This window comes from Vipera ursinii (genome assembly GCF_947247035.1).
Source record: "Vipera ursinii genome assembly, chromosome: 2".
In the NCBI taxonomy this organism is placed as follows: Eukaryota; Metazoa; Chordata; class Lepidosauria; order Squamata; family Viperidae; genus Vipera; species Vipera ursinii.
Window position 1 is genome coordinate 54,710,800 of NC_139513.1, and position 27,237 is coordinate 54,738,036.

Consider the following 27,237-nt stretch of genomic DNA (forward strand, 5'->3'; position numbering starts at 1 on the left):
TTCTTATATTTATCAATACCTTAATATATATTATATTTTAACATTCCATTTTTAAGATATCAAAACACCTTATATATTTCTCCAGTTTTAATTTTACATTAATATTAAGATTAAACGTTTAAAGTTTCTCATTTTCATATTTGTAAATAACCTCCTTTCCCTTTACACAGTTTTCTCCAATACCTAGTAATGTAAATTCACTTCTTATTTATCTCATTTTCATATCGACAAGTTAGTAGTACAATATGAGAATGGTAGTCATTAGAATACCAATTGCAGGGAGGAGGAAGAGGAGGAGGACAATATAATATTCTTATCATTTATAATTTCCACATATTAAAAGTTAACCAAAATTTCTCCGTTTCAACATTGAACACGTCTTTTCATGTTACTACATCCAAGTATATTAATTACATTGTATCATTCTTAACATATGTACATCTTAATCCATTTCATTTAAAGAATTCAGTATTTCAATGTTAGTATTCATACATCTGTATTTTGTTTTTATTTTTTTAATTAATCAATATTTTTATCTACTCATCACAGCAATGTCTCATAATCCAAGTACAATCCTATCTATTTTGGTGTTATCTATTTCAGGCCTCTTAAGTATGTCCATATTTCTTCAATCTTATTCTTGCTTTCTTCCATTGCCATATCATTTTTCGCTTCTTTGCCTCAGGGTCATCAAAGCATTCTTGTATTGTTGTATCATATTTAAGTAGTCCATCAGTCTCTGTTTTTGAAGGATTGAGGGGTCTGTTAACAACACCAAATCTTCTCATTATTTTTGCCTCTTGATATAGTTGCGCTGGACTGAATAATTTTTTTCCCATCTGTTTCTCATTTTTGTCTTTGAAAATCTGTGTTTGTTGAGTAGTTAATTCTTCTGCCAATGTATTTGATTCTTCTGTTAAGTTCTGTCCCGATAAAATATTGGTTGTAGTCACAATTTGAGTTTGTTTCTTCGAGATACTTTCTATTTCTTTTCCAAAAGCTCTTATTTCATCACCAGCTGCGGAAAGGAACTGATAAGTTTGGTAGGATATTTCCCACATAGCATAGATTTGTTTTTGAAACTCTTCCATGGTGGAGTTTTACATCTGGTGTTCAAGGTTAATCTTATCTTATTTTTCTTGAATGTTTCTTAATTTTTTTAAATAAAATCAGATTGCAATTTCAGGTTTAGCCACTGGGTGTCCCCCAAGTGCTTTGAAAATTCCTTTCTTTTAGTCCGTTTCTTTTTTCAACGTTTTTTTTTAAAAGAAAAACACCCCTGAGCTTGCTCGCCTCTTGTTTGAAGGGGGAGTTGAATTCCCCCCTCCCTCTCCACAGGGGGGGGAAGGTACTTAGCAGCTTATTTAGGTGAAAAGAAGATTAAGGTATAAGAGAGGAATCTTACCCCCGTCTCTTCCACGTTGCTTTAATGTTGCCTGATGGTAAATTTGACTTCGGCTGTCTGCAGCCTAGTAAATGGCCATATTACTATGGCCAGTCTTTCATCTGCCGGTACGAAGGGAATGCAGGCACTAACGGGGGATTGCGCTCCCCCGCGTTTCTGCAAAAGCCCCTTCTTTCTGGTCGCCCCTCCAGGGTGACTCTTTAGTCCTTTTAGGACCCCCCCCCAGCAATGCGAAACTGGACGTGGAAGACGAGAGCCATCCTCCAGACGTCCATGCCAGCTGGCTCGGCAAACCTGGAAGTCCTCACTGTGAGATTTTTAAACAGCAGTCCTGTTGATCCAGCCTGATATATAGGTGTTAAGGATTAGAACCCTTGGAGGGGGGGCTTCCAGTGGCGACGCGACGTCGAAAGACAGCCGTTTTCGGGCTGCCCGCTCCGCAGCTGTGTTTTTCCATCGTAAACAGCGTCTATCAGCTGTTTAGATGGATTTGAAGCCCCCTCCTCGGGAGAAGAGGAGGGGGTGAGGCCCCAGGTAGGGGTTGAGCTCTCTGGGGCCGCCTGAGCTGAGAGCTTGGGCGGCTGAAGGATGAGCCCCCCCGAAGCCTGGGTTGCTCCGAGCTGCGCAGCGCCTCTGCTCTGGGATTCTTGGAGCAGAGCCAGGCGTTAGCAACCACCCCTGCCAAAAGGAAATACTTTTGATTATCAAGATGCAGGCAGAGCGGTACAGGAGGTCAAGGTGAAGTGGACTCTTTATTTTTACTCTCTAGCTCAATGGATTTTATAGCTTTAAAGTGAAAGTGCGTAATAAGTGAAAGTGGGGGAAGATGGCGGCTAAAACTTCTAAAGCTCTTCGGAATGTGGGGTCTTCCCTGGTGCAAGAGACCTCACTGCAAGCTTTGCTTCCTCCTGCATCTCCTCCGGTATTGACGCTTAAGGATTTACAAGACGCTCTTGGAAAGCACGCACAACTGATGTCTGATATGATGGATGAAAAGTTGAAAAAGCTGGAGGAGAAATTGGAGGAGAAAATGGAGGAGAAAATGGAGAAATTGGAGAAGAAGATGGAAGAGAAGCTGAGAGCAATGAGGGTGGACATCTTGTCTAAGGTTGTATCCGTAGCTGAATGTGTGCAACAGCTGGATGTAAAAGTGGAGGATCTCAGTCAAAAGAACTCTATATTAGAAGCAAAGGTATTAGAAAATGAAAATATAAGGGATAAAATGGATGAAGAATTGAGCCGTGCTCAGTGTAATCAGATGCAGAATGCTATTAGAATTAGGGGTTTAAAGGAGAATGGTAAAGAAGATTTAAAGCAGCTGATTTCTGAGGCTCTGGAAGGGGTACTGGGCCAGTCAGCATCTGAAATTGAGGGAAATATGGACAAAGTTTTTCGTGTAAATTCATGGATTGCAAGACAGAGGAAGTTACCCAGAGATGTGGTGGTCTATTTTACAAAGAGAGTAATTAGAGATGAAGTCATTCAAGCTGCTTATGATACTAATTTGGTAGTGGCTGAGCAAGAAGTTTTGGTTTTAAAAGAGATTCCTCCGAAGATCCTAAGGAGAAGGAAAGATTTCGCATTTCTAGTACAGGAACTTAAGAAACGTGATATTAAGTTCAGATGGGAGATCCCAGTTGGGTTGGTGACAACGCACGAAGGTAAAAGACATCGTTTGGTTACTGTGGCTCAGGCACGTGATTTTTATAGTAATGTGTTAAAAGCAACCCCCCTATCATTTTTGGAAGCTGCAAAAGGACACGGTGTGGGAAAGTTTCAAGATGTTGCAGACAGACAGACAGAGGACAATGGTGGTGGAGGGGATCAAGCTACAGTCTCATCGGTTGCTGCAGGAGGCCAGAAGATGACGCGTGCCGCCCTAAGAAGAGCGAGACGAGAGCAAGAGCAAGACCAGCGGAAAGTTATGGAATCTTCAAAGTGTGCTTACAATGAAGATGTAGGAGGAGAGCGGTCTAAAGAAGTTTTGGGGGTCATGACAGAGGTGCTCCAAAAGTTTTGGGGCGTTAAGATTGTTGATTAAATTTTTAGATTAGAATGTCAATGGAGTAAAATTATTATAGAGGAAAAAGAAAGTTTTTTTTTCTTTTTTTAAATATTTTATATAATTTAAGATTGATGTTATTTGCTTGCTAGAAAAGTATATTAGGGTTACAGACTTAAAGTATGTGTTGAACTAAGAGTGGGTATGTAAGCACCTAATTAATAACAAGTTGTCTTAGAGATTGCTTAAAAAAATTTTTTTATATATATACTCTTTTTATTTGAACTTTTATTTGAACTTAAGGATGATTTGGAACTGTGAGACATTTGGCGTGATACACGCAAGAACTATTTTAGATTATAGTTTAGTTTGGTTGGAGATTATTAAGATTAACAGAGATAAGCGCTTTTGGTGCGTAATTGAGAATTTGTTTGGAAATTAGAGAAAGGTGGGAGAATGCAAATAGCAGGTGAAAGTTTTTTTTTCTTTTCCCTTTTTTTTTGAAATTAATATGAATAAGGACTGGGATTAAGAAAATTTATTTTGAGTAAAGATCTTTTTTTGTTTTCCTCTTTTTCTTCTCTACTTTATTTGTAATATTAATATTGTTTGTATTCATTTTATATGAGCTAGAGAGAGATAGAATTTATACTTTATTGTTGATAATATAGGGGTGTTTATGTTTGTTTTTTGATTTTATGCCCTGTATTTAGCTCTGGGAAGTTGGGGGGGGGAGGAGGGAGTGGGGGAGAGGGATAGGGGTGGGGGAGGGGGGATTAAAGTCAAAATGTATTGTAAAACTTTTTAAATAAAAAAAAGAACCCTTGGAGGGGGAGACAGCCACTTTCTCAGTGGCTGGGGACATGCTGCCAATCTAACCTAAGATTTGAAGAGAGAGCAAAGGAGAGAAGATAAAAAGCTTCTGCATGGAATAAACGGAGTGGCTGGAGAGAAAGATTGGAAAGAGAAGTATGCAGATCAGTTGTCAATTCCTGATCCAGAAGGAAGTGGCACGGTCCAGAGATGGTATTCCTGGAAGAAGAGAAGATCCAATGGGCAAGAGCTCCAACAGGGCCCAAGAACAAGAAGGAGAAAACTGGCTGGGTGCAGATGGCAGCTTCATTCAAGGCTCCAAAGGGAAAGAAGATCAACTGTCAGTGGAGAAGTTTTGGACTCTGAGGAAAATCTGGGCAGAAGTCCCTGAGCAGAGAAGCAGTAAAGTATGGAAGGGTTCAATCCACGCTGAGCACACTGCAATACATTCCAGCCTATCTATCTATCTGTCTGTCTGTCTGTCCGTCCGTCCATCCATCCATCCATCCATCCATCCATCCATCCATGAAATTTATGTGGCCACCCATCTCATACAAAGTGATTCTGAATGGCATACAATAAAACCAAGAGTTAAAACATTCTACAGATCTGCTTAACATAAAACAAGACTGCAAGAAAGAATGCATCAGAATGCTATACATGATGCAACTATTGTGCTGATTTCTTGTTGCCAGGGGATCTTCAGATCTTTTAAAAACATTTTTAAAGGGATTCCTAGAAGGTCATAAGGGTTTGGGCTAACCTCCTCTTAGGGGGGTGATGTTCCAAAGGGTGGATGCCACAAAAGAAAAAACCTAGGTCCATCAGAAAGAACTCCTTAGCAATGGGACCCATAATGTATCTCTCTTATTGGACTTAGTAGGTAACATGAGACCAGGTGAACACAGTATTTTATATACCTGTTGAAAATACCTGCTGAAAGTAACATTACTTCATATATTAAAAGGATAAAAACTCTCCACAGATCCATTTCTCTGTGTCAATGGTCACCTTTGCATTAGATCTACACATATCAATCCATCTGCTCAAGTGCAGTCTGTGTCTCCTCTTTCAAATGTTAATTATAACTATTCTGACTCTTCTTCATTATGTGCCAGTTGCGTCCCTATCTGGACCGAGATGCCCTACGCACAGTTACTCATGCGCTCGTGACCTCCCGTTTGGACTACTGTAACGCTCTCTACATTCTGGTGCAGAATGCGGCCGCACGAGTTGTAATGGGGGTCTCCCGATACTCCCATGTAACACCTCTACTCCGCGAGCTGCATTGGCTTCCGGTTGCCCTCCGGGTGAAATTCAAGGTGCTGGTTATCACCTATAAAGCCCTACATGGCCTGGGTCCGGGGTATTTGAGGGAACACCTGCTGCCGGCATCAAATGCCCTTCACCCAGTGCGCTCCCACAGGGAGGGTCTGCTCAGGGTCCCACCGGTAAGAGATTGCCGGCGGGTGACACCCAGGGACAGGGCCTTCTCAGTGGGGGCGCCTGCCCTCTGGAACCAGCTGCCAGTGGAGCTGAGGACTGCCCCCGACCTCCGGTCATTCCGCCGGGGCCTGAAGACCTGGCTCTTCGAGCTCTCGGGCCCAGGCTGAGGAGTAATTTATTTTAAGCGGGGTTTTAATTGCACAGGGTTAGTTTAATCTTTTTTAAATTGGTTTTAATTTTTGTATTGCTGGTTTTTTAACTCCCTGTAAACCGCCCTGAGTCCTCAGGGAAAGGGCGGTATATAAATGTAATAAAATAAATAAATAAAATAAATTATGCTTTACTTGTTGTGAACCACCCAGAATCACAGATGAGTTTAGCAGCCATACAAATTGTCATCTTCATCATCACAATCATGCAGATTTTGCTCTTGTCATCTTATCAGGCAGTTGGAGATCAGCCACATTCCCTTCTCTTAGAGAATACTAGAACTTAATAAAACTAAGATTCTTTATATGAAGGATTACTTGTGACAATAAGAATGGCAACACAGAATTATTTATCGCATCTGCAGATAATTGTCTCTTTTTAAGGTAGCCCAACTCTTTCTGGGTAAAGAGGGGCCAGAGGAAGTGTTACAGAAGAAGTTCTAGATTCCTAGAAGATTATTTTAGGCACTTAGAATTTGGATTTCGCTTCTACAAATCCCATGGAACTGACAGACCCTGTTGTGCTCATTTATCTGGAAGTCATTGAGCCTGTTAGCCTTGACTGGGTCCTTGGGTCTTTGAGCTTTGCCACTTATGCCTTAAATCCATGTCATCCTGGTTGTTTGGGGCTTTGCAGAAGACCGTATGATTGTTGGATTGATGTAGTGGTAAATGATATGTAAGCTAAGGTTTTATTCCCAGCATCCACCAACCAGAAGTACCTACACACACAAACTCACAGAAGGTTATAGGCCCATTTATGGCTACAGCTGCTTATCATGATTAGGGGAACCATTCTTCACCATTGGTGGCCATTCAGTTTCAAGTTGCATTTCAGACTCTCAGATGAGATTGAAAAAGAAGCAATTGGTTTATGAGTTGTATTAACTGAGTTCACTCTACATCTTTTCCCCCCCAGGCTTTCATAGAAACTTGCAAAATGGTGGGTGGTTGTAATGAAACCAAGAGCGGTGCCTACTGCTTGTGTGAAGTCCAAAGCAGTTCTGAATTATTTTCAAAGCGTGTACGGCCCTAGCTTTTTAATCTGAAGGATTACCAAAATGTGTATCTACGGTGTATGCTATAGAAACAGTTGCTAAGCAGGTGAGGGATAGCAATGTTGGAATAATGACTTCTGCTGGAAATGATATACTATTAGTAACAGTTGTCAAAGCATTATGATTCTTGAAAGAATGAAAATAGTATGTGATGGCTGTGAAAGATGAACGGATATCAGAGTTACTAAGCTACAATACCTCAAGGCTACTTGTCTGTACATTATATCTCTGCCCATGCTGCTCTGATATTAGTCTGAGGTGGTGGGAATGCTCCATACTGTAAGTGCAATGCGAATTGATTCCATAAGTGGTATATGCTTTATATCTTTTTACTTCAGTCCCTTATAAACACTAGGGTAGGGTACAGGATAGTACTTTTCTATTTGAATAAGTGTTGCTAATGGCAACTCTTATTCAAATAAACTTCTCTCCATAAGAAAATTTACTGTATCAGGAAGAAAGGATCTTTTTGCTTATTGCTGCTTTGCATTGTTTGAGCCAAGCAGAAACAATGTATTAGTAAACTTTTACATGTTTATAGTCTTCAGGCTCCTTTAGTTTTGAAACTTAAACTCTGTTCTGCGCTGTAGATGAAAGTAGATGATTTAATTGAAGAGAAGGATATTACATTATTGGCTGTTAAACTGCCTTAAAATTACTTTCCCCCAAATTTTCTACTTTGTTTGTGAGAACTTCTGAACTTACCCTTCTGAACTGTTTAGTGTTGTAATTATTTAAATACTAGTTGCTGCCTTTCAATTACACAGAAACATTAGATGGCAATTGAAATTGTGTCAAGAGTGCCTGGGGACCTGTTATAGTACAAATTATCCTAAACTGTTTAGCAAAGATTTGTTCTCACTGAAAAGGTTTAAGGAAAGAAGGTCCCTTTTCTGAACGTCTGGCTCTGCACATGAAACTGACGCCAGCAATTGGAAGCAATTTGTGGAATTGTTTGATTACATTAATTGTGGCACCAGCAAACAGGACTTTGGGAAACAGTTTTGCTTTCTTGCATTCTTTCTGGATTGCTAGCACTGAAAGCCAAGATACAAATGTGCATTTCAGGACTGCCAGAAAGTGCTATTGTTTAAAATTGGCAGGGTGCATGAAATAGTTATATCCCTTCTTGATGTGAGGATATGCCAGACAACTTCAGCCTAGATCTACCTGTTCTTTTGTTCTTGCTCTCCAACAGATTCTGTCATCCCTTGGTGGCCAGAAACCTAGAATAGATTCTATGCTAGCCGTAACATTAATGTAGACGTGTGTAGAACATTGTATAAGATGTGTGGAATATATAACAGATTTTTCTTTAATTTCCTGATTAGCAAGGCATCAATTAGAAAAGTAATGAGATTCATAGACTTCATTTGGACTAATTCGTAACTGGCTGATCAACCACACTCAATGGAACTGTATCTACATGGAGGGAGGTATGCAGTGGGGTACTCCAAGGCTCTGTTTTAGGCCCAGAACTCTTCAACATCTTCATCAATGATTTGGATGAGGTGATAGATTATTTAAAAATTATATGTTGATTTTAAAAATTTTATGTTGATGCAACAACCAGTTCATGCTGTTGATTCATATGTTAGGTGTAATCAACTATCATTTGAAGATTTTCTGTCAAGTATTATTGCCAAGCCAAGTATCTTCCCGGAGACAGATATAATTGTGGACAACCAATAAGCACAGTTTTGTGTTGTATACCAGTTGCACCTGTTTTTCTATGGGAAGGTTCTGCTCATGGTCATTCATGCCCTGCTCATCTCCAGCCTGGTCTATTCAATGCACTCTTTGTGGGGCTGCCCTGGAAGAGTATCTGGAAGCTTCAGCTGGTGCAGAATGTGGTGGCACAGGCAGTTCTGACTGTCCCTAGATGGGTACCCATAACTGTTCCATAAACTGCACTGGTTGCGAGTTTGTTTCTAAGCCCAATTCAAGGTGCTGGTTTTGAACTTTTAAGCCCTTTGTGATACGGGGCTGCTTATTTGAGGGACTGCCTCTTCCAGATTACATCTGCCTGTTCCATATTCTTAAAGAAGAAGAATGCTAGGGGCCCCATGTACTATGGAGTTATATTTGGTGGGACCCGGAAGATGGGCCTTTTCTGCTGTGGCACCCTCGGTGTGGAACCTAATTCCCCCACCCCAATGTAAGATTGGACCCTTCCCTCCCATCCTTATGCAAATCCCTCAACACCTGGTTCTGTCAACAAGCCTGGAGGTCTCAAGGGAACAGTAATCTCCTGAAGTGGATCATAATATCTAAATACATTTCTTATGGTGCTATTTCACATTTTGTTTTCATAAATTTTCAACCAAACATTATTTTAATATCTTTTTGCCTTGCCCCTAAACTCCTCTAATTTACTATTGACTTAGTCATATTTGACAAAGAAAAATAAGGCTCTCTATTCCGCTTTGCATTTGTCAGCTTGTCATCTGATAACTCTGTTGAACATTGAGATACTGGAATGAAATTTGGTAGCCATTCATTCAGGATACAATTCTTCCTTTTATGTTTGAATGGCATTGGAATGAAAGTTACATGAAATTAAAAAAGGAACTCCAACTTCACACTCACAGATATGCACACACAAACTAGAAAAACATGTAAACCTATTTTGAAGTATAAGAATAAATGCTCAGATAATTTTCTGTATTTTTAAAGACAAAACCAAGATCAACCTCTGCACCAAAGTATCCAAGAAGATACTTTTTTAAAAAAAGAGTACAGTATTGCCTTTGATTGTTGAGACTTTGGAATGAAAATTTCAGAATGTGTCTCGGGACAGCATGCTTAATTTCAAAAACTAATCCTACATCTATCACCAGACTGTGTCAAATACTATACTATTTTAGAGTAAATTTGTTTTTCTGAAATGTTAAAGGGACATTTCCTATGAAAAGCATCTCTCTCCTTCATCTTAAGCCAACACGGTACTTTCCTAGACTGCATACAGTATTGCAAAAGTAATGTGGCAATAATATGGAAATTTTGACATTGCCTTTAAGAGGTTTTTTTTTCAGATTTCTTACATAATCTGGCGGGGTGGAGTTTATGGTGGAGAAAGTAATCCCACCCATTTCTCATTATGCTTCATGCTTTTCTTCCTTTCCCTTCCAAATGCAGCTATCTATCCTTTACCATATTCTTCCTTATTTCTTTCTCCTGGAAGGAGGAAAGAACGTGCCTGCATTTGTGCAGAAGAGATAATTGTGTGTGCGTGTGCGTGTGCGCGCGTGCGTGCGTGTGCGTGTGCGCGCGTGCGTGTGCGTGTGCGCGCACAGACACAAATGGGCGACAACATGTTTTACAAGTGGGAATCTTATAGACAATTAATTTAATTAGTAGCTATTAACTCAAGGCTAATTTTATTTTTTCCTAGTTCTGCTTTTTTGGAATATGGCCTCTTGCTTGTGTAGATACACATTCTATACATGCAGATGCCTCATTGCAACACAGACCCACAGACATATGGACACACAGACACACACATATATATATTCATTCAAAGGAGGAAAAACTCTCATTGTCTTCAGCTGGAGCTGAGAAAGCTGAGCATTGCACAGGACGTCGGTGTGAATTCTGTCTGCTTTTTCAATTTGGGGAAGATTTTAAGAGATGTCTTTTCAGACATATGTTACCAGCTATTACTGTAATTTAAAATAACTTGAAACATTGTTTTGCATATCCATCATAAGATGAATTAATATCCACACGGTAATAACAACAATGACATTACCTTAGTGTTGTTGAATATTTTTGTTCCGGGAATAACAATAATAACAACCAAAAATCCTCAGTTGTGGCATTAGCATCTATTAGTATTATATCCCTTAATATATTATGTTTCCATTGTTTTATTGTTTTATTCTTTATCTATATCACATCTAGTAGAAAGGACATAAGTACTATTAATGCCCCTACAACTTCCACAGAATGAAGTATTATACAAGGAGCCATCCTTTTCTTTACATTTGTCACTCACATAAAGACAGCTTCCAGAATTTAAGCTATTCTTATAAGAATCTTAATATTGCAGCAATGTTTTAGTACTCCTAATATATGCACATCCCCACATCAATCTTGAAGCAGTCTCAAATTTATTTTAAACATGTGCAAATGTTTTTCATCAAAATGCAGCAAGAAGTTGATATGTGGAGTATTGAAATATTATGGTTTATTTGAAAAACATGAATCTGAGGTAAAAATATATCGAAGATCCAGACACCTAAGTTGTATACTCACAACACTAAATTTAGATACTGAGTGTAGATACTGAATTTCTCAGGCTGGCAATGATAGTTCCCATCTTTATCTTAACAAAAAGGCAAATGGGGAGAATCCTTCTCCACTGCTTGGGAAAAACTCAGATTAAATACTGACAGTGAATTGAGAAAACAACTCTTCCAGTTCTAAACCTCTCTGGGGTAGATAACAGTATTGTAATATGTATACCAATATATACCACATTCATTCATTCATTGATGGAGGGAGATCAACAATCTGTCTTTGAGTTATTGAAATTATGAAAGTTGATACCTGAACAGAATCAGTACCTGAATCATAATAGAATATTCATTAGAATTTTAAGTCCTTCAAAATTTGTCCAACATCTAAATGAGGACCATATCTAATGTTATAATAGTTGGATTCTAAAACTGATGGATGATTCTGAATCGTTAAAAGAAGGATGTGGACTCTGTAGCCTTTCTAATATGATTGGACCTGACAATCATTCGTAGTTCAAGATGATGAGGTTTGGAGTCCTGTAACATATCAATAACTATACCTTCCCCAACCTTGACGTATGGTTATGCTAAGTTACAGGTATTTTTGAATTAAGATATCCTACCTAAATGAAAGTTTTTCTGATTTTCTTTTAACATTTACTCTTCAGGAATGGAATGAACAGTCCCGCTTATGGTAGTTACATTTCATATTTTTTTAGGCTTAGTCTAGTCATTTATGACTGGGAATCTTATATCTTGTGGGAAATTGTGGTGAATACTCTATTATACATGAATAAATGAAAAGATGTTGTCTAACATTTTCCTTGGGGGTGATGGGACTGATCAGTTTTACTGCTCCTAGGTAGAGAGAGAGAAAAAATGAAAGTCCATTTTTCCATTTGAAACGCAATACATTTGCCTCACATAATCATTACTTATTAATGAGTTTTATGCTCTGCCATGTATAAATGGAGATGGGAAGCAAGAAGCTGCTTTTGACAGAGTTCTTCCAGTCAAGGTATACAAAAGAAGTTAATTGGGCATCCCAGTTACAATAGCAACAGATAGTGACAGTCTTCATGGACCTCTAATATTTTTAAGTAATACAAGTCTGTGTTTCAGAAAAGAGTCAGATAACACACATGCGGAGACTGGCAATGAATTAAGAGTGGACTTTAGATTTATTTATTTTTTTTACACTGTTGAGCAGGTCTAAGCTAGAAAGAGCAGTGGCCTCATTTTAGCCAAGTCTTTATGGTTATAAGCAGTTAAGGTAAGCAGTTAAGGTAAAGAAGACTGCTGTGTGGCAGATTGTCATATTGTGATAAAGACCTAAGACCTATATGTGGTGGACTCCAGAGCTTTTACCAAGATCAGGGTACACTTGTCTCTGGTGCTAGAATGAATAGCAGTGCACTAGGCTAGTACATGTCAGTTTTAATCTACAGAGTCTCTACCATAGGGACAAGTAGCATTTTTTGCAGCACATATATCAAAATTATTCCTGTAAAAGTTAGAACAACCAAGGGCGGAACCTGACTCAGTGCAGCTGACTATACAACTGAAGAAGTTTCTCATGACAAAAATGGGCCAGACACAAGAATTGCCTTGGGCCATGAATTCTTATCTCAAGGATCAAGAAGAAACGCAGTCACATGTTTTGTCATGCCAGGCATGGTTATTTGCTTTCAAGCAGGTGTTTGAACTGTAGAAAGGTGGAGTTATAATGGATGAGGACATCCTAAAAGAGTAGTTGACAAGGTAGCTGATTCTCAGCCTGGTTCAGCCATTGTGCAGGCAGTTTATTCCACCTGAGAGTATACACCAGGGGTAGGCAACCTTGGATCTTTTATGACTTGTGGACTTCAACTCCCAGAATTCCTGAGTCAGCATGGCTGATTCAGGAATTCTGAGAACTGAAGTCCACAAGTCATTAAAAAAGCCAAAGTTGCCTACCCCTGGTATGCACCTTTTTGCTGAAAGATTCCTACTGTTCTTTTCCCACTACTTTTATATTATAGTTTGTTTTAACTGTTCAGTGTGTCCAACTCTTGATGACTTTGTAGGCAAGTGCTCTCCATGCTATCATGACAAATATAGTAGTTGTTGGAAAATAGCATGAGTCTTTAAAGTACAGTGTGTAGTGTTCCCATAATATGCTGCTCTTAGGTCCACAACATGCCAGTGTTAATAGTGATGGGTTATTTGCTGATTGTTCTATGTCTACTACCACTAGCATTGGACTCAGATTCAAAAGAGATCCACTCTTTTCCATTACTCTTAGGTCCTAGAGAGGAGTGGGCTAACTAAATGAAAGGGAATCCGTCACTTCTCTTTAGACAGAGACGAATCCTGCTTTTTCAGCACTGGGCCCTGCCTCAGCTTCATTTTACTGCATTGCCAGGTTACACCACAGCTGCTTCTGCAGGGGAAGTAGAAATATTTCTAAAATTTAATTTTCTACGAAGTTACCCTTCCACTATAAGTAGTAGGCCTTTACCTTTTCTCTAACAGTTTCTCTACCTTTCCTATGTTTAGCCTATGTTTAGCCATAGCCTAGTTTATTTTGGGAGAGGATTTTAAATAGGGACTACGATAGATGGAGCTAGCCCTAAACTGGGGAGAGAAGCAGCAGAAAAGCTTAAAAGCAAGGGGGGAAAAAGAATGTATTTGCGTAACTAGTATGCAGTGGCACATACCACCTAACTGGAAAAATATTTATTTTCAAATAAGATCTCATTTGAGAAAGTAGCATTAGTGAAGAAAAATGTGCATTTAAATTTCAAAATGCTTGGATTTTGCAGTGCTTGAAATGGCTATGTTTATTTTGAAAATGGAATAAAACATATGGAATAAAGCAGGTTCTATTTTCAGGCATGGAACACATGAAACAGCACTTCAAGCTTGAAACCATTGAGTTTAAACATTTTGCACATCTGTCCTGCAGTCCATGTCTTCAGTGTTGTTTTGCTGTGGCAAACTAGCATCTGTAGGTCATCCTAATACTAGTTTAATAAGCTGAATATAAATAGATCACAAAGAAACTAGAGGTTGTTTTTTTAAAAGAAAAAAGCCTAGGTGACATTTGATAGTGCCATATCCTTAAACAAAAAGAAAGATGGATTGGATCATCTTTCAATAGATTCTGTAGTTTTTCAACAAATCATCAAGACTGAACATAAGTGCTCTGTACAAAAAAATTGTATTTACACATGCAGCTTTTCAAGATAAATGGTTAAAAAATAGCATTCCCATCTGTATTAATAGGTTTATCTCTGTTTTCTCTTTTGGTTCATACATCTGTCCACCATTTGCATTTTGCATATACAACTTAATTCTTTTGTTGATTTTCCTGTCGATATCTCCAGTTCCACATTGTTTGGTTGTTTCTATTAGAAATAAATGGGGTGTATGAATGCAACAAAGTTTGTTGACTTTTCTATTTATGCATTGGCTTGGAGTCATTCAATATGAAAAAAAATCTTTTTTTGTTTTAATACGAATTTTATTGTTTAAAATATTTAAAAACTTTGGACATGGTGTAATCAGTCTTAACATACCTTCTTGTCTTACATCATTTTTTGTATGTTATAAAAATTTTAGATACATATCATTTATATACAATATTCGATCTTATCATCCGCCTTATTCTAATATTATGTAAGTTCAACATCTTGTATATCTCTATTAAGTCCTTCCTTTCTGTTCCCACCATAGGTAAAACTTGTTCCAAATTTTATAATTTTTTCATTCTCGTGAGGTGAAAAAAACTTTCTAAATGAGTAGAAGTGAATTTGAATTATCATAATTAAAAGTAGTGTTGTTTATTCTCTGATACTTGATATGGCCAATGTACAGACCTGTTTTTTCTAACAGTTTTCTTTAGAACTCAGTTTCATATATATGAATCCCCACCCCCATCAACACTCGACAAGAGGCTGGAAAAAATGCATCTGCTGCACTGCTTCCACTTGCAGGCATTTCTTTCAAATCAGTTTTGAAGCCTGCACAGCCCAGTTGTTCTTCAGTTGGATAGCAATAAGTTTGAGGGATTCAGTTTGATGGATATAACTCATCAGCCACGTTTTGCAGCTTGTCGTGGGTACTGTAAGAGTCCCCAACTATAGCGAGTCATCAGGTACTTGGCAAGTCACAAACCTTGCAAGCTACTTTTTAAAAAGAGAGCTGAAGAAGCTTCTTGGATGAGAAGTGAAATGTCTTCAAAGAAAAAGTCCAGTTGCCCTTGGGACTACTTTTTAAAATGTTTATTTTCCTATATCCTTTATTTATAAGCAATTGAGGATGTGCTTATAAAATTCAGTTCTCCAATTCTTCCTCTCTGTGACTGTAAGAAAAAAACCCCCCAGAAAAAATCAGTTATAGCCTTTTCTGATGCTATCAGTGATCTTCAGAAGCCAAACAAGATAACATAGTGTGGTCCCTGGCTGCCAAAAGGCTGCTTTCCCCATTTTACAGATAAAACCTATTTGCTTAAATAAACTGTGTGTGTGTGTGTGTGTGTGTGTGTGTGTGTGTGTAGGTGTTTATTTACATGCACACATTGTTTAAGTTCTCCACGAATTTAAAAGTAAAAGTATCAAGACTCAATTGATGCCCAATATTAGCTGCTGTTGGATTTTTCTGCTAGACTTGATTAGGAAGATATGAACAAATTGGCAGTAGTTAGTAGCAGGTAGAACAGTAAAATGATTAAAAGCAACCTGCGTTTCTTTCAGTTTGTTCCCCGAAGAAATAAAATCCTATGCTTTGTTGTGTGTAATTTGAATACCAAATTACTGATTGCATAGAGAAGAAAAATGGAATTGCCGCTATAGAAATCTATGCTTCAACTGATTTTCAAAGAAGAAATTAAGTGCTGAACTAAACTTAGTTTACTTGTATTGGGAAAAAGTTACACAGCTTTAACTATTTTCTTACATTAATCCCGATTGGAATTATTTTTTTTAGTGCAGGTTTGATTTTCCCAGTGAAATAAGTAAATCTAATACTTAAATAGACTATGTAATATATACTAATTAGTATCCTAGGTGGATGTTTCTACTTTCAGATGTTCAAACTACGGCACAAAGCCAGTGTGTTTACTTGCTTTGGATACAATGCAACAGTAGGAAGATCATTGCAAAACATAAATGATGGCTTGTAGGAAACATAAATAATACTTCAATGGGCATAGCAATGTATAAGTATATTATTGTTTGCAAATTAGTTCAAAGCTAATGCACAACTTATTTGAGGAAAAGTGAGCAGACCATGAGCAAGTAAGTTGATGATAGGAGTAACAGAAATTTCTTTCTACGTATAGAATTTATGCCATAAAGCTAGAATAAAAATCCTTTTTCCTTCTTTGTGTATTCTTTTTGTTTTTATATCTAGTTAATAAAAGAATGGGGGACACTACAATAAACTTGTTAAGTAAATTGTAGGTGATTGGTTAGTTAAACTTCCTGTTCTTCCCTTGGCCCTAGAGCACTACACACACACACACACACAGAGGTATTTCTGAGCAGTGTGGGCCACTTGCCTATTGTAACTTTGAAGCTAAAGTCTTTTCTTTCTCACACACAATCCCTTTCTTTTTAAACACACAGACCTTTTCAATTTAATCCATTAGCAAGTTGGCAAAATAAAGTAATTGTCCAACAGAGAAAAGGGAGAGAAATCTATTAACATTTGTTACAAATCTGAGTAGTACAGGCAGCACTTAATTAATGGAACAGATTTCTTACTATTTATTCAAGCTTACACCGTCATTGTTCCGAAGAGATTAGACTCTTAATGTAAGTAAGTTAAACTAGACCTCCATCTAAAAATATCCGTCATTTCAGTTATTAAGGGGCTGATGTCTTATTTGGTGAAAGATATATTTTCCTTCATTTCCTTGGTCTTGTAAAATGTAAAGTATGCATTGTGTGTAATACGAGAAATCCACCGAGGTAGATGAAACCTAGATTGTGGCTCCCAGCCTGTCTGCTTGTGCTTTCCCTCTTTGTGCTCTGCCTGTGTCACAGAGCCTCTTCAGCCCATAGACCTCCTGGCACCAGAGTGAAAAAAAAACCCCACCGTGCCATTTGTCAGGGTGTGATGCCAGCAACTACCTAATCAGTTTGCAGAATAAGGGCCTGGGGATTTGATTAAGTAATTTAAATACCTAGCAGTAATACCTGAGCTGCTTTTGGCTGGCAGCCCACGATTCCACTTGGTTAGCTACCTACCATATTTTTTTTTTTTATTTCCCAGCTACAAATGCCTTGGAGATAATTCTCTGCTCAAAAGGATACAAATTTGCAATCAAAATGCTCTTTGGCTTCTATTTCTTCTCTTTTTCCCCCCTCCAAAGTTTAATATGATTATGCTTTTGTAAAGCTTGGTTCCCCTGTCCTTTTTACTTCTTTCTTTTTGCTCTGTCTGCTCCTTCTCTGTGTAAAGCGGTGTCGAATGAGTGATTATAATTGTATAGTTGTTCTGATGCTGTTTGAATGGTTACTGCTGGGAATAATTTAAGTTTCTGTTTAAGTACAGGGGTACCGTGCTTTAGTTTGTTTCCAAAAGTTAGGGTACACAAGGCTGGAATGAAATGCCTCTGCACAGTTCCTTAATGCAGCACTGCCTTTTTTTCCAAATTGTCTCATGATTCTGTGAGAAGACACTGCTGCTTTAATGAGATGGAGGCAGGTGCTATGCTTGTGCTTTTGCATGCTGTGAAGTACTTGTTTGGAACTGAGTAGAAACTACTTTGTAGTCCTGTTTAAGGCTTATAGAGCTTCCTGTGTAAACTTCCTTACAAAGATGAGCATCTCCTTCCTATAAATGTTCTTCACACAAAGAATATTCATCTGTGTAAATCAATAGTTAGGAATCATAATAGATAAGAGTTAATACAGTATAACGGAAATACAGACTGGGGCGTTTAGTTTTTTAAATTTACTTTTAAGAAGGAGCAGGCTTTTGGGAGGATTTGATCAATAGATTTTGTTGCAAACTGCTTTGAATATTTGGAAAAGTAAGATGTATATAAATATCTCTCTGTAAATTTATTTATTTATTTATGTATTCAGTCAAATTTCCCCCATCACAATCAGATTAGTCTCAGTAGTATACATCAGGGCTTTTCAACCTTTTCACCCATTGTTTAGGATATGGCAACATCTGAGTACCACCAGTAAAAAGGAAAAAATGATGAAGTATAGGTAGTCCTCAACTTACAACAGTTCGCTTAGTGACTGTTCGAAATTACAATGACATTGAAAAAAGTGCACCCCAAGCCACAGCCGAGCAAGACACCTGCCTGCCCGCCCAGTGGCGCTTTTCCGCCTGTCCGAGGTTTTCATTGTTTTGAGCATTTCTGTTGAGGATTGGCAGTGGGGGTGGGGTGGGGAGTTTTTGGTTTTATTCCCCATCTCTGGGTGGTTGCAGCAGATTTTGGTCACTTCACGTGACCCCGGAACACTGTGACCATCATAAATATGAATCAGTTGCCAAGCATCTGAATGTAAATCACAAGACCCTGGGGATGCTGCAACATTACAGCTGATCAGCGCTTCTTCTGAGCTCAGAAGTGCCAGGATCAGCGCCGAGCTCCAGCTGGAGACTGCCGCTGATCCTGGCCGTTCCACTGAGCCCTGACAGCCCCGAAGAAGCGCTGATCCTGGCGCTTCCACTTAGCCCTGACAGCCCTGCAGCTCCAGCCATCTCTCACTCAGGCTTGTGCAGTGCTGCCACTGGTTTAGCTCATTCCACTCCCCCGCTACCACTTTTCTAGGATGATCACGTACCACCTGCCAGGTGCCAATGTACCCATACCACTGGTTGAAAAGCCCTGGTGTACATAACTGTTCACATTTCAAACAACCATTATAACTTAGTTATACAAATAATTACACGATGGATAGATAGATGGATGGATGATTTTGTTACACACACACACACACACACACACACACCCTCTAATATTCACATGTGAGAACTGGCTTAATCAGAATAAGTGGATACTAACACATTTGTATTGTTTTCTTGTTTTTAAAAGTTTTAATAATTTAAACCATTCAGAGTTGGAGTCAGGTGATATCAGTTTAATACATTATTGTTATTAATATATATTAATATTGAGGTAGTCTGCCTACACTTTGTATGAGATGTGACGCTCCTGATAAAGTTCTAGGTAAATAAGTTGCTTTAACAAGAGTGTACCGCTTTATGCTGAGTCTTAATTCCACATCCATTGTGTGCAGCTACATGCTGCCAAGTATTTGAGATTATTTTTAGTTAACAATTGAAAATAATGTTTTAGCTCTGTTGGCCTGCACAACAATTCTTTAACAGTGAGGTGAGTGGATTAAGTAAGAAGATAAAGCGAACATACATCTGGCCAAGCTAGCTTGCAAAGATAGCAGCAGCAACAACACCCTCGCCCCCACATACATTTGGGCCTGACTCTGCTGGCATTTCATAAGTCTTTGAAGACCGAGAGGGTGAGTGAGCCTCTCGGGTTTTTTTTTCCTTTTACATTTCTTTTTTTAAAAATGATCATTTCTAAAGCAGAGAAACAAGATTGAACAAACAAGGAAAGGGAGAAATATGGTATTCATAAGTGGACAGAGGAGTTACCAAGATTCTAACAGTTAGCATTCAGTGTATCTTTGATTAGAAATTTAAATTAAATTACATCTAAATATATTAAATTATTTACTAAAATAAGTATTTAAATCTCTGAGCTAAGTGCTTAAAATCTCCAGTGTTTGTTCTTTAAACAATACAAAAAGAAACCTACTCAAACATTGCAGTTAAATATTATAATGGTTTCCTAAAATACACGGAGAAGCCTTTTTGAAGCCCTGTTCAGATGTTAAACAACTTACGTATTTGGAGTATACAACAATCTATAAAAACATTATCTTTTACATTGTTGGGATGAAATATTTCCCCCAGCTCTTATAAACTCATATAAGAAGCTTTCACACTTCTGAATATGGACATAAGACATTAACTGCCCTCTTGATAGAAAAGCATAATACATATAGAACTGATTACTTCAGTATTGAATCTAATATTATTTTTAAAAAAAACAACTTGGTGACTTGAAATGCTGTAATTTGAAAAAGTTCGTAAAAAAAAATTATTTAGATCTTACTTAACAGCTGATCTGAAGATTATTTCACAAGTTAAGTTGATAATACCGACAAAGGAGAGCAGCAGCCAATTATAATGACCAGACCAATAATTCCTTATACTAAGTTTGCTGTATTAACATTTTACATTTTAAGTAATGTAGCTTTTGTCAGATTAACTCAGAACCATATCTTAGATGTCCACATTAAAATTCACTATGTTAACTGGCTATGCAACTTTTCTAGTAATATTTACTTTTCCTCTTGCAAAATCATGCTTGAATCAGGTGGGAGTTTGACTTACATGATCATATTTCATAAGGTAGGGAACTATGAGGAAGTGTTGAATCATATCTGGAAAAATCTCTTAAATATTAGGAACAAAAAGGACTACATTTCGTGTCCTGTTTCTTCTTAGTTAGGCCTTTGTAATATGCTGTCCCTACCTTGTGGTGGACTAATAATAATAATAATATTAATAATATTAATAATAATAATATGATGATGATGTTGGAAGGGACCTTGGAAGTCATCTATATATAGTGCTGCCCATCCATATTCATCCTTACTATTTTAAAAATTTGAATTCCAGGTGCATTCATATATTATACGTATATTCTGGTGCTGAATCAATTCACAATTAACTGTGAATGGCCCTTTAGGTTGTCTGCAGTGGAACAGATGACCTGTGCATGTAGACGACCTGTGAATGTAGACGACCTGTCTCCAGTAAATCATAAACATCTCAATCTTATTGTTGGGCCATGTTATAAGAAACTGTCTCTGTATTTCAATATGAGAGGAGAGAAACTGATTAAGTGTTTGAGATAAGGTTATGTGACACCACAGGTTAGAAATACCTGAGCTAAAATTGGCTTACTGCCCAATACCTACATTTGCAGAATATGTAGCCAGGTGGGACTGAATATGCTTTTAAGGAAATCTCTGCTAGCAACTTGGCCAAAACATTGCCAAGCCCTGAATAGCAGTTAACTGTTTTTGTTTTGATTCAGATTACCCATGCTCCCCACATATTAATCTCAAATGTAACAAGTTAAATAAAGACATTTAAAAGAAAGGTTCTTGAGTAGCATATTTTATTTTAATCTTTATTTGCCAATAAAATGTTTGAACTTAAAAAAAATAATTCTCCTTACTGTCACCACTTAAATATAAACTATTCTATATATAAGGTAGGCAACCTGTATTCAGAAAGTTGACATATTTATCCTGCAGATCAATGGTAATAGATGGTAAAGGTAAAGGTTCCCCCGCACATGTGTGCTAGTCGTTTCCGACTCTAGGGGCTGGTGCTCATCTCCGTTTCAAAGTTGAAGAGCCAGCGCTTGTCCGAGGACGTCTGCATGGTCATGTGGCCGGCATGACTAGACACCAAAGGCACACAGAACGCTGTTACCTTCCCACCGTAATGGTCCCTATTTTTCTACTTGCATTTTTACGTGCTTTCGAATTGCTAGGTTGGCAGAAGCTGGGACGAGTAACAGGCGCTCCCTCTGTTATGTGTCACACGGGATTCGACCCGCCAAACTGCCGACCTTCTGACCGACAAACTTAGCGTCCTAACCCAGATTTGTCCATTTTCCTGGGTTTTCTGCAGTGCTGTTCTTGCTGTGGATGCTGTGCAATCCTGCAAATAATTTGGATATGGAGCTCATATCCAAACCACTGTAAGATTTTGAGATGGCTGCCTGGAGATGTTTCCTTTCTAATATGTTTTTTTAACAAATCTTTTCAGATGGGGTGAAGCCAGAAACAAAGGCACTTCTGACTGCCATTTCTAAGAAGAAGCCCAAGGCAGGGAAGGGAGATTCAGCAAAAGAGGATGAAAGTAACAAGGTGGATTCTGCTCATCCTGTTCATATCACTCTTTTTTTTAAAAGATACGTCTTTGATTCACAGAAAAAAATGATTCAGTCTTGAGCCATGTTTGAACACCAAAATGGCTTGATGGCGGGTTCCATACACTGTTCACATACTTTCTCTCTTTCTCTCTCTCTCTCATTCCCTCTCTCTCTCTCTCTCTCTTTCTCTCTCCCTACCTCTGCCTTTCCCCTTCTTCCCTCCATCATGCTTTCCAGTTCCAGCCTGTTGTGGTATAGGTACAGGTACATGATACTCTTTTGCAGGTAGTAGAAATGTTTTCATATTAATATATTCTATGTAAACCTTTTCATATTTTTGATAATTGCGTATTATTATTGTGTCAATAAACAAAATAAATGGAAAACTTGATGAAAAGTGAAATGCAAATACATCTGAAATTAAATTGTTTACATTCTTATATGTTCAAAAATACAAAAATACACAAGTTATAGGGCAAGGGTTATTTTGTGAATGAAGTTTGTATTTTGAGTAATATTTTAACTGGCTTCAGTTTCAAAACATCTTCAGGGATGTACATAATTTCATGGCATATCATTAACTTTACTGTTTCGTGGCTCACAATGGCTTGAATAAATGTTTGCATGTACACCTATGTAAATGTGAAATTAATCTTTCTTTTTTTTTCTCTCCCCATTCCAAAAAAAATTGAGAGAAGAATAAAATCTCTCTGGTCATTTCCCTGAATAAAATAAATACTATTCAACATCACAGAAACATCTTCATGTTTATTACCAAAATAACAAATTATTAAAAGGTTTTTTTTACTTGTTTATTAGTTTTATTTTGCTGAAACAATAGTAAAGTATACTTTTAAAACTTATTAAGTCCCAGTTTGAGTTCCCCTTTTCTCTCCCCATACAAAATCACTTAATCTCTAGCAAAACCAAAAATTGGAAGGGAAAATCCAAGATCAACCATATTTAGAAAGTGGAGCAAGGTCAGCGTTTAGGCTTTGGAGTCTACTGGATATTAACTAAATTTTGGAGGATTTCTCTGGTCAGAGATAGATCCCAGAAGGTGGATTTTTTTTGTTGCCCATTAAACTTAGGAGTATTAGTTATCATAATTTACATGCTTTCTTAGAGTTTTGCCAATTTAAGAAATGAGAGCTAATTTCTAATAACTGTTGCATATAAAATTCTTTACATTACTAAAATTAATTTCTGAATGTTTTGTATATTTCCGATGGGGAAAATGTCACGCATAAAAGAGCAATAAAGACAGTTTGGGATGTTTATGGTTGCTATTTATTGTGACTTTTTTCTAGGGTTTTTATGGGGGGAGAGGTAATGTATTGAGTGGTCTTTTTTACCACTTTTACTCCACCTTTTATTCAAAAGGTCACAGTCCTGTATTTTTCTTCTGATGACATAATCTTAAAACCTTAACCTAAAGTTAAAATTATATAAGGTATTGCCATAGGTTGACTGGACTGTTTCAAAAAGTAAAGTAGGGTATAAATATAATACATAAATAAAATAGTAATAGAGACAAGGATGAATTTCAGATAAAAGCAAGAAAGCTCTCCTGAATATTAAGAACTATTCCATTTTCAATTGCTCTACATGATGAAAGACTTGATAGGGAGGCTATAGGGAAAAAAATCTGGAAATGAGGAATTCTATATTGTAGCCTTGCATGATAGATTTTGCTATCTAACCTAACTTGGTTTGGATTCCTTTAAACTAAGCAATGGACACTTTTAAATCATTACCTAAAGCTTGAGTGATAAACTTGGGTGATTTCTGCTGAGTGAGTTCCAGCTGAAGTTTTAGTTACAACCCCTAGAATTATGGGCTATACTTTTAGTATAATCTATAAGTAATTCAACATTTAGTTATTGAATGAGTAGCTTCTGCTATTCAGAGGTACATAAATAAAAGTTGTAGAGGAAAATAGACATTTTATTTTCATATCAGAAGCCTTCCCAGCAATTTTCGGTGTTTGCCAGGTGACCCAGATCGGATTATAATTTCCATTACGCCACGACTTCTAATCTTTTTTTTCATAAAGCATAAATAGCCCTTTTAATAGAGTTTTCATATATGCATATCCATGAACATAGAAAAGTGAGCAAGTACATGTATTGTCAATAATACCCACAACCAATGGTGGGATTCAAACATGTGAACAACCGGTTCTCTGTGTGGATGCCGCCTCCGGAAGTCCATCCTGGGCCTGGGCAACCAAAAACTAGTTACCAATTCTGCCGAACTGGTGCAAACTGGCTGAATCCCACCACTGCCCACAACCCTTTTTTCATGCCAGTATCTTTATTTACCAATTAAAAGTGTAACACAAGTAGTCCTCAATTTATGACCACAAATGAGCCCATAATTTCTGTTGCTAGGTCAGACAGTTATGGAGTTTTTTCCTCCATTTTATGACCTTTCTTTCCCACAGTTGTTAAGTGAATCACTGCAGTTGTTAAGTTAGTTAAATGAATCTGGCTTCCCCATTGACTTTGTTTGTCAGAAGATTGCAAAAAGTGATCACATGACCCTGGGACACTGCAACCATCATAAATACGAGTCGGTTGCCAAGTGTCTGACTTTTGATCACCTGACCCATGGAGATGCTGCAACAGTCATAAGCGTGAAAACAGTCATAAGTCAGTTTTCCAGTGCCATTGTTGTAACTTCAAATAATCACTAAACAACTTCTTGTAAACTGAGTACTACCTGTATTTCATTATATGCTGCTCAGAGAACATACGTTGGGCAGCAAAATACATATTTTAAAACATGTTCCTGGGGCAACAGTGGTTTAAATCTCCAGCCCACTTAATGTAAGTCTTTGACTCTCTTATCCAATTGTAACCTAATTGTGGAAAATGGTCACTAACCTAGCCAGCAATTATAAGATAAAGATGGAAGGAACTGAAGAGAATCAGGTATTCCAGGTGCAGATTCCAAAATAAATAGAAGCATAAAATGTGCAACATAGAGGAGCTGAGCTGAATGTGAACTCTGGACATCCAGCCTTTACTTATAATTAATATGTTACAGTCTACTAACCCCCAGTGTTTCATTAAAACTGTAATCTCCCTACTATAGTCTCAGTTATTATTTATAATTTAGTTGCTTAGTATCTTTTACAGAACTTCCAATGTACAAATAATAGAAAAACAGTTACAGAATTGCTAAGAGATGGTGGACTGAATGTGTTCAAATGGAGACTGTCCAGAAGCTTTAATTTGAATTCCTGCTTACCAGCCCCTTCAAGTGTGGGAGGGAGAAGGTCTCACACATGTATCCATAACATTCCTACAAAAATGATGGTGTGAAGAGGTACATTTTCATTAAAAATCTGAATAATAGGTGCTTGATTTGCCATTCAGGGCCCTGAAAAACAAACCACATAAAAATATAAAGGTAAGCTGTAGATTCAGCTATGTAGATATGAATCCAATTGTGCAGGAGCTCTTGATAAAAGGTGTGCTTCTGAACATAAGCAGAGTGCTGAAAAAATACCTCTATTTTAGGTAATGCTGAATCTTTCCATCTTTGTGCATGCAATAATTTTGCTGCAGTAACCTTGTTCCAAAACCAAAGCATCATGACTTTTTCCCAGTTGTTTGGTGGAGCAGTGGGCTAATGCCTCCTTAAGTAACACCAGCTGCCTGCAATTAGTGCAGGTTCGCATCCCACCAGGCTCAAGGTTGACTCAGCCTTCCATCCTCCCGAGGTAGGTAAAATGAGGACCCAGACTGTTGGGGGCAATAAGCTGACTTTGTAATAATGCCGCTGGGTGTGTGTGTGTGTGTGTGAAAGCCCTAACAAGCAGGCATATACATAGAATGAAGGCTACTGCTAAGCTTGTAAGCCTCCCTGAGTCTTCGGAGAAGGGCGGGATATAAATGTAATAAAAATAAAATAAAATAAAATAAAATAAATCAGTCCCAAAAGAAAAGCTTCTGGTTTCAAAACAGCTGGCCCTTTCCTGACACCTCTCCGTTTCTCTCCAGTTGTTGGATTGGGCCTACAAAGGTATTCAGCTACTCCAAGAAGAAAGCTAAACTGTTTTGCATGCTTTTTCTTTTCTTACTGCTATATTGGCTCCAAGCTCAAAAGGTCTAAAGTTACATTCCCCTCACTTTTACACATGTTTAAAAGTGGAACAGTTCTAGAGAAAACGTACTGAACATTTCCAAAGGTGTGTGGATGCTCACACATAATAAATCGGGAAGTCCAGTGCATTATATTTTATTTATCTGTGCATATGAATGCAGGTTAAAATGGTTAATTCAGGTTTGCTTCCTCTCCTTTTATAGCTTGTGATGCCTCAGGAACACTTTGTGCCGAAGCTACTGTATAAGATGCTTATCTTCCACTTTAACACTGTTTTTCTATTTCCCCTACTTTTTTTCTTGCTTTCATCACACTCCTTTACTCTTCTAGATAGTCTAGGATTTAATAATTGTTGCTTTGTTTGGCTCTTTTGGAAACTTTATTCCTAACACTAATGACCCTGCAACTGACAATGTTTAAAATGCCATATTTTGCCCTTTGGTGCAAACATCTGGAAAGAAGGCATTTGTAGACATATTTCAATGTATTATTTGTGTGTGTCCCTATCTAATATCATTTTGAATGGACTGTGGGCAACAGGAATAGTTCTAGACCAGGGGTGTCAAACTCAATTTCATTGAGGGCCGCATCAGCATTGCGGTTACCCTCAGGGGGCTGGGTGGGTATGGCCAGGGTGGGCGCAGCCTACTGGGTGGGCGTGGCCAGCTCTACGCATCAAGGGGGCCTATGGGGGCCTGGGCAGGAGTGGGAGAGATCTGAGGGTCTCTGGCAGAAGGAGGGTCTCTGGGCCAGGGCCAAGGCAGTGGGGGCCGTTCCCTCACTGTTTCCAGGATGGCTTCGCGGGCCACATGAAACCACTTTGCGGGCCGAATCCGGGCCCCGGGCCTTGTGTTTGAGATGTCTGTTCTAGACAAACAGTATACATTAAGTTGCCTTAAAAAGACATCTTTGCTTTTGAACTATCTCAGTATTTCACTTTGTCTTCTTCCACTATGAACTCTG

The 27,237-nt window shown here is 38.1% G+C and overlaps 1 protein-coding gene and 1 long non-coding RNA gene across 2 annotated transcripts in view; one reads left to right on the forward strand and one right to left on the reverse strand.

Moving 5' to 3' along the window:
• EEFSEC (eukaryotic elongation factor, selenocysteine-tRNA specific) overlaps window positions 1–23,428 on the forward strand; it is a 164,941-nt gene extending 141,513 nt beyond the window's left edge. The window contains exon 7 of the mRNA XM_083354325.1: window positions 22,056–23,428. Within this exon, the coding sequence (XP_083210451.1) occupies window positions 22,056–22,240 (185 nt within the window). The 3' untranslated portion in view covers window positions 22,241–23,428. The remainder of the gene's footprint in view (window positions 1–22,055) is intronic.
• Window positions 1–27,237, reverse strand: part of LOC310635416 — a 790,193-nt gene that overhangs the window by 276,957 nt on the left and 485,999 nt on the right. The gene's annotated exons all lie outside the window — the stretch shown is intronic.